Genomic DNA, 10,754 nt, shown 5'->3' with positions numbered 1-10,754 from the left:
AACCAATCTCTCTCTGAAGCTATGAAGAACAAGTTTTTCACAATTGTCCACCCAAATGGCCAAGTTGTTGAAACTAAAGATGTTGTTTAGTTCATGTCACAGAGGCCCATGAACATGATGTTCCCGGTAAATATATCTCATTTGCAATTGAAGATGAAAATCGAAAAAAATTTAGAGGTTATATTTCAAGTTTGAGATATCGACACATTATTTCAGAGACTCTGCTCAAATATGGAGCAATCCTGATCGATGATGACGACGACGATGTAGCTATTATGATTGGCCTTCATTAATCTTCCAATAATCAAATGGTTGAGATTATTGCCGAAACTGTAAATTTTCCTACTTCATCAACTACTGCACCGGTGACCGTAGAAGCAGGACCATCAGAAGATATATATAACATCGTCAGGCGATTCGATGAAATCTTTGGTGATTTTAGCGAGGACGATGAAACTTTTGTTCCACTTATGATGGACGATAACACACCAATAATCGATGAATCTGATATCACTGAGGTTTCTTCAGATGGACAAGCCTTTGATATAAAGGGTAATGTCCGGAAGGCAGTTATTTCTCATGGCCAAGCAATGCAAAATGCACCGCAAGTTTAGGTACATCCACCAACAGCCATGCAAGTAGAAAGTTCGCACCCCCAGATGCCTTAATATCGTCATGTAGTTGCAATGCATGATATAAACTATGATACAATGAGGAATTCTGAGATTCATGATATGCCCGATATGCGCGACCCACTAGGGGACCTCAAATGAAGAATTGACGGAGTTTGTAGTTGGGTCACAGTTTGAGAGTAAGAATGCTGCATAACTAGCTGTGAAGGAGTTTTGTATCAAAGATCATATGTAATTCACTGTTGTGGAGTCTAATCAGGAGACATATTTTGTCAAATGTATTAACTAGTAGATTGTTGCCTCCGCATACGTTTCCTATGTATTGTATACATCATATTGCTTTAAGTGCTATAACGAGGTTCAAGGATAAGAACATAAAGAAATAGATTATCAACATGGGTAACTTATTCATTATTACCCTTTGTTTTTTGTCTTGGTCTTCGTTTAAAATTATTATATTTACAAGTAACTATTTTTTTAGGCTACGCATTACTACAACCGAGCTTCCGTGCAAGATTGGAAAATTTTAGAAAGGATGGAGAAGAAGTGTATAACTTTGCAGTTGACATACCCCGGGAAAGATGGGCACGAGAATATGACGATCAAGTTCGACGTTACAGTCATAGGACAACCAATCTTGTTGAGTGTATCAATTCAGTGCTAAAAGAGACTAGACATCTTCCGGTGCAAGTATTGTTCGGGAGACATACTTCAGATTGGGTAAAGTTTGGGCAGACAAAAGTGTCCAAGTAGAGGCAATCCTCAACGAATGTAGAAATTGGGCTCCATATCTAGAGAAAGCAATGACCAAAAATCAAACTCATGCAACATCAATGTATGTTCGTAAGTTCAGCACATTGGAATCTGATTATATTGTCCAAGCACTTGTTCGACCATATGATGATTGGACTTCTGCCACCTATACTGGTAATTTGAATAAAAAAATGGTGTGAATGTGGTCGATTTTAAGCCTTCAGATACTCATGTGCTCATGTGGTTGCTGCATGTATGCATGTGAATGTAGACTCGTACATTTACGTTGATGATTGTTATAGCTTGCATATTATACGCAACATATACAGTTACGAGTTTAAGTATCTCCCGAACGATGAATATTTGCCACCTATTGTCTCTGAAGAATGGTTGCCCAATCCGTAATTACGAAAGAAGTTGACGGGTCATCCTGAATCTACTAAAATTCATACTAATATGGATAACCCTCAAAGAGATGAAGGTCTACCGAAGCTATGTGGCCACTGTAAAGGTGAAGGACACAATATGAAGCATTGTTTATAAATCCTTTGTAATAATATTCCCATGTTGTACTGATTTTACAAATATCAATGATAATTTTATGAATATTTTTCCCATTGGTTCTCCTAATGTGCATTTATGAATTTCTAATTAATGTTCGTAATTTATTGTTCTTTTCAACATAATCTACATCATTTTGGAGAGTCCAAAAAAATCTAACTAAACTTGTTACATCGACGCGATAAGTTCCAGTGTATTTTTTATTTCCAACAATAAATTCGTATAATAATATAAAAATAATAATTTTTTAAAAAACTTACCAACTCGAGACGATGAGTTCGTCCTAAACTGTAGAAAATATAGTAAATCTCAAATTAATTTGTGAGGTGTCCTAATTAATTTGTGAGGTGTCCTAATGAGCCAAATAATTTAAGCGTGTACCCTGTTGGACCTAAAAAACCAATTTTTCCCCCAAAACACTACCGGTCTAAATTCGCCCATCAATGTTTTGCATAAACATCTCAACTATAAACTCTTTTACTTCTCTTATTGGCTTCGTTTGCTTCAATTTGCCCACTCCAATTAAAAATTGTAAATAGAAATCCTAACACATAATAAAAACCGAGTAATTAAAATTGTTTTATTCAATTTTCCCAAAACAGCTATACGAATTTACGATTTTGTACCATTAGTCCAATGATGGACGAACGAATTCTCAATTCAATCAACCCATTAAATCCAATTCCAACAGCATTGCTAATTGGAAGATGTTTTCTAAAATATTTCATCTTATAATAAGATTATGACACTTGGTTCATCTGTCCTTCAAAACCCATATGTATCATATTTTTCGAGAAAAGGGAAAAAAACCAATTCATTAAAGAACAGGATCAATGTTTGATATACTAACTCAACCCAATCACATACAAAATACCAAAATTGAAAAGTTAAGCACACAGAGTTCGTTTTGCCTTTTTCTTAAGATGCAGCAGCACCTTCAGTTGTTGATGCATCCATGGGCTCTGCATCAGCTTTATCACCCTCACCCTTCTTACCTGCGATACACGTGGGTTTACTACATAATCCTCAAAATTTTGCTTCTACTATATCAAGTATAGTTTATCTGATATAAGAACGTCTTTGATTATTCGTTATTATATTATATTACACCATACCTTTCTTCTTCTTCCCACCACCTTTTTTCTTTGTCTTTGTTCCCAAAGCTAACCATGCCTTAATTTCAGGATCGTCTATTGTCTTGGTTGGCTGCAGCTCCTGAAGTGGATGGGATGTTATCCGATCTGAACCGTTAGGCATTAGCAGCACCGTGAATTTTATATGAGCAACATAATCCCCTGCAGGATTACAGTCCAGATTGCATCAGCTCATAGTGTTGACATGATACCACTTCATCTCCTATCACTATTAAACTAGATTTCAGCAGTCATTTCTTACCAGGCTTCTCATGAAGAACAGGATATGGCTGCAAGAGATCATGATTCACACATTCGACTAAACCCAGACGAGCTCTTTTCTCTTCCAAAGCCCTGTACATAGGAAATCCACATGAAGCGCTTCACAGCAGTAATAACAAACAACGCATATTCAGACCAAATACGTTTAACGATTACAGACCTAGCAGTGAATGGGAGAATAGGAAATTTCTGATTTATTTCACTGAAAATAAATCTGGAGGTCTTCATCTTTAAATGATAATTCTTGTCAACTGCTCTTTTATAAATAGTTGTCTGCTTCTCATCCATGAGCTTGGGCTGCAATTTTAGTTCATGGAAATTTCAAGCACAAGATCAATAGACATAAGCATAGGCACAGAAACAAGGTTAAATATAACAAGAGACAATTACCTTGCCTTCACCAGTCGAAACAACTATATCTACTGCATAGATTTCATTCTCCTCGAACTCGGCATCATCAACTCTGGTATCTGGATTGGAGATGCTTAATATGACTTTGTTTCCATCTATCACAAACTGCTTCAGTTGATGGCTAAGAACGCCTTCAACAATTTTGCAGTCATAAGCTGCAGCTACCTTCTGAATTGCATCCGTTACATCTTTATTCTGCCATTAAAACCATAACAAAAGACATTAAGTACAACAGATAATATCAATTGAAGTAAGGATGCATGTTGTAAACAATATAAATTACAAAGGAAACTAGTAACTAGTAATGCATTCATCAGAAAAGGAGGAACATTAAAAACATTTCCCTATCACAGTAACTAGGACAAAAGCCTCACTTGGATGTTGGTCCATAGCTTTTGAAAATTATTAATCGCCTAGGGAAAATAGAATAGAGGAAAATTTAAAAGTCCAGACTATGTTTGATAATTTAAGTGTGGAAAAGAAAATAATTTATCTCCATTGAGTTGTCTTCCCACTGCAACAGGAGGGTTGGATGGTCAAAACAGATGGTAGAAAGCGAGGCACAAAGGGAGATGACACATGATTCTCTATCAGCGTAACTATGACTAAAAGAGGCTACGTTGGAACTAAATCCATAGCTCAAGATTTTCTTCATCACATAGGAATCATGTGAGCAAACAAAAGATGTGTATATATATATATATATATATATATATATATATTATATATATATATATATATATATATATATATATATATATACACACGAAAAAGAGTTAAATAAACCAATATTTCTGGATAGGGTAAAACTTTGAAACAATGAAAAATATAGCATTTACTTGACAGTATTTCTCAACAGTTAAATAAAAACAGCCATGAGGTTGTACTCACTTTGTATTAGTTATAAAGAAAATGTTGGTCAAGTAGGGCAACTGGCATAAACCAATAAAAGATGTACTAGCCTAAGGCAGCCTAACATGACAAAACATAATATTGGCAACAGGGAAAAAAGGGGATAAATAAAAGATTGATCACCTCGGCAAAGTTGCCTATCCTTCAAATTTATGTTATACATCTCTCAATCACTTCTACGAGTCAAATCAAAAAGGCATTGTGTGTTGAGAGATCAATTTCCCTATCAGAGTAACTATGACAAAAAGCTTCATTTGAATGTAGATCCATGGCCAATACAAGACATTCATCGTTTAGGGAACCAAAATTCAGAAAAGTAAAAAAAATTGGTTCCAGAATTATAAGATAAAAATGCACAATAGCTAAAGAAAACACAAGGATAACAAAGAATATTGAAGCAAGATATGCAGAACAATTACATTTTTCCCAGGCCTGACAAGCCTCACGGCAACTTCAGCAGCAGTGTTTGCAGCAGCAACAACATCAGCCTTCCTGCCAGAGACTGGCCATTCCTGAACAACATGGGTGTGCGCAACTACAGCAATAAACCCGTCAATGTGGCAACCCATATCGCTACATCAAGGGTAAAAAAAGCATTAAATCCCAACAAAATGTTAAAAACGCCAAATTAAGCAAAAAAAATAGTATATGAAGCTTACATCTTCACCATATCACCTTCTTGCAACTCGGAGGTGTCACTAGCAAGTGGAGAGAAATGACAAACAGTGTTGTTGACAGAAATACAAGTGGGGAAGGCAACACCCCTCTCAATCTTCTTCTTAGCATTCTTATACATATTGCCTGTTTGCCTTCACATTAAATAAACAAACAAACAATCCAAAAATCACTAATTTCATCATCAATAGTGAAACATACAAAAAAAATAAAGACTGAATCCATCAGTAACTAAACACTTACTCTCTAATAAATGCATCACCTTTCTCACAAACGTCAACAATCTTAGCTTTCGGCTTGCATTCTCTTACAACTAACTGCATAGCCTCTACAAATTTCCAAACAGTATCAAACATAAACACAAAATAGAAAAAAAACCTACAAAAAAATATAATATCAAATTCAAAAGGAGATTAACTGTTAACGATCTCAGCAGCGCTCTTGTATTTAGTAACAACTTCAGGGGAGGTGAGATCCAACTCCTTCTCCTCTCGTTCCTCGTCCGACATCTTTTTCGAAGCTTATATGTTGAATTCTGGAAGTGGGAAAAGAAAATCAATATCCGAAAATCAATAAATATAATCGAGAGCCGAGCAAGAGAGATTGAGAGAGAAAGTAACTCACTGAGTGGAATCGGCGGCAGCGAGTGAAGGAGCTAGGGTTTTGGAGAGGAGATTATTGAGAGTACATTAAATTAGTAAAAAAAAATGTAGGCAAAAAATGGAAGCTGGGAAGGATGGTGTTGCGCTGCTGCCCCCCAACGGCAGCGTTTCCTTATATAGGATTTTTTTTCTGTTTTTTATTATTACAAGTTTTTTACAATCACCGCTGGGCCACTGGCCTTGCAGGGCTTTGTATGTTTTTGTGGTAAAAAAATTAGTGGCAAATATCTAAACACTCCTCCTGGTTATGTATTTTCATCAATTTCACCCCCTCCATTTTCATATTTCAATTTGCATATCAATTCACATTAAGTGGTTTAATTAGTAAAAAAGAATATTTGAAATTAATAATCTAGAATTATTTTTATTGATGATCACACATACATTAGCAACATAAGTTTTTTTAATAGAATAGGTACATATAAAATTTCAGGTGGGTACAATTAATAAAAATAAATAAGTAATCGAAAAAAATTAGATTTGATGGGTACTAGTTCACCCTAAGTTAGATGTCAACCTACGTTGGTGTATGTTGACAATATGCTAAAAATTATATAAAAAAAATACTATCATTTAATCATCTCAAACTAATAAAAAATAAAATATTATATTAATCATTAAACTATTATTTTTTATTATGGTCACCAAATTAAAAACTTCAATTTCATCCTCAAAATTATTAATATGTTAAAAAATTATTTGATTTTTTATTATAAAATTAAATTAATAGTATATACTAAGAACTAAGTATGTTATTACACAAATTAATTTACGATAAAAAAAATAAAGGAAATGAAATCTACGTATAAAATAAGGTAAACTACTCAAATTACAGTTTAATTATAGGATTGATGACCACCATATTTTTAGTTTTGTATGTGACTATATAACTGTTTAAATGAGTTCAATCAAACTATATGTCATTAACATACAATAGAGTAGCGATATAATAATTAATAAAATTAGTATAATTTTATATTTAGTCCTCACATCTTATTTATTCTCTTGATTTGATCTTAATTTTAATTTAATTCAATAAATTTAATCTTTAATTAAAACGAATTGTAATACACCTCGCCATCTAATTAGAATTTTTTAGAAAAATAATTTAATGAATTATTAATCTAATTAATAGGTGAAATATGTCACCTTCCTAATCGAATAGAATACAATTTGAGGAGGTTTAACGCCTTGGGGAGTCGAACCAAAGGCTGAGGAATTTAAGAAACCAAATACTCCAAACTACTACGTACTTGAGTAACTTAACTCTGCAGGAACTGGACTCGTGGCAATTGGCATTGAATGAAAGTGACTAAGCACCTACGTGTCATTACCATATGGCTTTCATTGCTCCTACTTCACCAAGTTTATTCTACTACGTGTCCTGCCTTGCTTGATCGGCACCCCTCGTCCCTCATTTTCATACCTTGCCATTTACTATTATATAAACCCTACGTCTTGCATGCATCGTAACGTGAATTCACCCTCTTGTAACCTGTGTCATTCTCGTCATTTCCGAACTGTTGGGAAAATAAACCCCTTGTAATCCAACAATCCCTTTAGATCGCAACATTAACAAAAATACTTGAAAAATAAAAGAGAGAAAACACAATAATTTAACGTGGAAAACTCCCAAATGGAGAAAAACCACAAGCGTTGTCAAAAGACAACCAAGAGAAAAAATATTTACTATGTGGAAAATTATTACAACCACACTACAAAATATTTAACTCTCACACATGCCCAAAAGCTAAAGTACACCCCAAGAGAATTTTCCTTTAAATTCTCTACTAGTATAGCTAATAGCTTTCTAGTACACCACTTGTATTTTGGTGATTGATATACATTTAACCAAAGGGAAATGTTCTATTTATAGGCTAAGATTTTTCCATCCTTTGTTCATTTCCAATGTGGGATTTGGCCAATTTTTGCCAAAAACTAACAAATCTCCACCTTGGCAAAAATTCCGTACAATTCTTCACCATAAAAACAACAGCTACCTCAATAACACCATCAGCTATGATAGTCACAATTCTAAAACACAAGAATTGTCATACTCCACCATAAGAGTATACACACTTGGAATTCACTAACTCCAAGAATTTTTACCTCGACCAGTTCATGTCGAAAAACTGCTAATAAGTTATGGTGCAACTTCCAATATTGACTTTCTAGGAAGTTCATTAGCCATCGACATCAATTCCACCACACACCTTGCATCAACTGTCAACCAATGCCCATGTGTAAATGTGGACATGCTACCTTTTCATACATCCTTTTCCATGGCAACTCAATTGGTAGCTATCATGCCATGAGGATATATATATCTTACTTTAAAAAACAAATTCATCGTCTTCATTTTCAAAGACGACTACATTAGTAGCATCACTTTTGGAGCCATTAGCCGAATTAGCTCCACCGTTTTTGCAATCCTTCTTTAGATGTCCAGGTTGCCCACATCCCCAGCAGATAATTTTCTTTTTGGAGCCTTTATACTTCTTCCTATTTCCACAAACCGACAATGCTCCACTTTCAGAAGATTTGTTCTCTCCATTTTTCAGCCTTCTTTCTTCCGAAATCAGCTTACTTGTCACTTCTGAAAAATTCACATTCTCTTTCCCGTACATTAAAACGGTTTGCATGTGCTCATAGGAAGATGGAAGAGACCAAATAAGTCTCAATGCTTTATCTTCATCATCAATCTCCACTCCAATAGATTCCAGTTCAGAAACAATCCCATTGAGTGCACTAAGGTGGTCAGAAATTTTTGTACCTTCTTCCATTTGCAATTTGTGAAATTTCTCCTTCAAATATAACCTATTTGAAAGACTTTTAGCTTGGTACATTTCCTCAAGCTTTTCCCAAAGCTCCTTTGTTGATGACCATCTAGCAACATTAGCAAGAACATTTTTTGCTAGACAGAGACGAATCTGACTTGCTGCTCTCATGTCTAACTCCTCCCATTCTTCTTCACTCATCTTGGATTTTCCCTTGTCTCCACTGCTGTCACTAGGTTTATCTGGTTCCTTTCCTTCGGACAAAGAAGCTGGCTTTCCCTTTAAGGCCTTATACAATCCAGACTGGATTAGTATATCCTTGACTTGTACTTGCCACAACCCAAAATTAATTCTCCCATCAAATTTCTCAATATCAAATCTGAAACTCATTTTTGCTCAACAATGCTCCAGTGATCTCACACGTGAATAATGAGTGAACAATTGTGTCTACAAAATGCACTAAGAAAGTTTCCAGGAAAGATTGGGGGGACACAAATGGTACCGCTTAAGTCCCAACCTCCTTAGGCGATTATAGCCTTTGTGACAAAACTTTCTTGGCTGCACTTACTTACACAATACCACACTCAATAAACACAATAACGTATTTAAAGGACCTCCAGTTGGACCACAACAATTTCTAAAAAATCTTTTCTGATGTAGAAGATCGGACAAAGCCGCAACCACAGAGCATACTAAGAATTTTAAAGAAATTCTTACCCCGTCTTGAAATTTATCTTTTACCAAACCATTGGCTCCGATACCAATTGTTGGGAAAATAAACCCCTTGTAATCCAACAATCCCTTTAGATCGCAACATTAACAAAAATACTTGAAAAATAAAAGAGGGAAAACACAATAATTTAACGTGGAAAACTCCCAAATGGAGAAAAACCACAAGCGTTGTCAAAAGACAATCAAGAGAAAAAATATTTACTATGTGGAAAATTATTACAACCACACTACAAAATATTTAACTCTCACACATGCCCAAAAGCTAAAGTACACCCCAAGAGAATTTTCCTTTAAATTCTCTACTAGTATAGCTAATAGCTTTCTAGTACACCACTTGTATTTTGGTGATTGACATACATTTAACCAAAGGGAAATGTTCTATTTATAGGCTAAGAATTTTTCCATCCTTGTTTATCGGCACCCCTCGTCCCTCATTTTCATACCTTGCCATTTACTATTTTATAAACCCTACGTCTTGCATGCATCGTAACGTGAATTCACCCTCTTGTAACCTTTGTGTCATTCTCGTCATTTCCGAACTTGTTATAAAGAAAAAGAAGCGGATGACATCTCAACAAGAAAGAGAGATACTCGACGCCAGGGCAAGGCAGGGAGAAACGGTTGTTCCCGGTGAGAACCTTGCAGAAGGTAGGTGATCATCTATATATTTTTGAGCATTAGTTGCTCAATGACTGATTGCATTAGTTTGATGTTGAGCTAGTGTTGTAGGGAGGAGCCGTGGAGGACAAACAAGGAAGGAGCAACTGGGGAGAGAAGGGTATCAGGAGCTGGGTAGCAAAGGAGGCCAAACAAGGAAGGAGCAGATAGGAAGTGAAGGCTACCAGGAAATGGGCCGAAAAGGCGGTCTCAGTACCATCGACTAGTCCGGGGCTGAGCGGGCCACCGAGGAAGGAATCGGCATCGACGAGTCCAAATACAGAACTAGGACTAATGCCCCATAAGTGCCTGATGCTGATTGTCTCTTGGTGCTTTTGTATAATGTTTTGGTGGTGTTTTTCTTTCGGTTCTAGCGGTAGGAGATTTCCACTTTGCCAGTGCCTCTCTATTCTGTATGCATTTAGACTTCTGAATGAATTACATATTTGGTCCATATATCCTAGAGTTGATTGCTGGTTTGCCGCTGCTCTTTTTAACCACGTGTGGTTTTCATGGTTATATGCTCAAGAATATTAGTTTGTTTGGATATGCTTTTAGATGGAAAAT

At 35.6% G+C, this 10,754-nt stretch overlaps 1 protein-coding gene and 1 pseudogene across 2 annotated transcripts; one reads left to right on the top strand and one right to left on the bottom strand.

Annotated features, from left to right (window-relative positions):
• Nucleotides 1-2,857: 2,857 nt before the first annotated feature.
• LOC120214061 (ERBB-3 BINDING PROTEIN 1-like) lies at nucleotides 2,858-6,150 on the bottom strand. 2 transcript variants are annotated; one of them, XM_039212058.1, is made up of 10 exons: nucleotides 5,984-6,150; nucleotides 5,778-5,894; nucleotides 5,603-5,687; nucleotides 5,344-5,493; nucleotides 5,104-5,257; nucleotides 3,752-3,967; nucleotides 3,522-3,658; nucleotides 3,342-3,433; nucleotides 3,062-3,241; nucleotides 2,858-2,941 (listed from the first exon to the last, which is right to left on the bottom strand). In XM_039212058.1, exons 2-10 carry the CDS (start codon nucleotides 5,866-5,868, stop codon nucleotides 2,865-2,867), a joined length of 1,182 nt encoding a protein of 393 aa, XP_039067989.1. In that variant the 5' UTR covers nucleotides 5,869-5,894; nucleotides 5,984-6,150; the 3' UTR covers nucleotides 2,858-2,864. The 2 variants fall into 2 exon arrangements, with proteins under 2 accessions (XP_039067989.1, XP_039067988.1); XM_039212057.1 differs by having other exon boundaries at nucleotides 5,778-5,898; nucleotides 5,987-6,150.
• A 3,943-nt stretch (nucleotides 6,151-10,093) lies between these two features.
• LOC120214002 lies at nucleotides 10,094-10,492 on the top strand (annotated as a pseudogene).
• Nucleotides 10,493-10,754: the final 262 nt, after the last annotated feature.

This window comes from Hibiscus syriacus, unplaced genomic scaffold, assembly GCF_006381635.1.
Source record: "Hibiscus syriacus cultivar Baekdansim isolate YM2019G1 unplaced genomic scaffold, ASM638163v2 tig00110050_pilon, whole genome shotgun sequence".
Classification (NCBI taxonomy): domain Eukaryota; kingdom Viridiplantae; phylum Streptophyta; class Magnoliopsida; order Malvales; family Malvaceae; genus Hibiscus; species Hibiscus syriacus.
The sequence above is the reverse complement of the archived record's forward strand: the minus strand, read 5'-3'. Positions and strand labels throughout refer to the sequence as shown.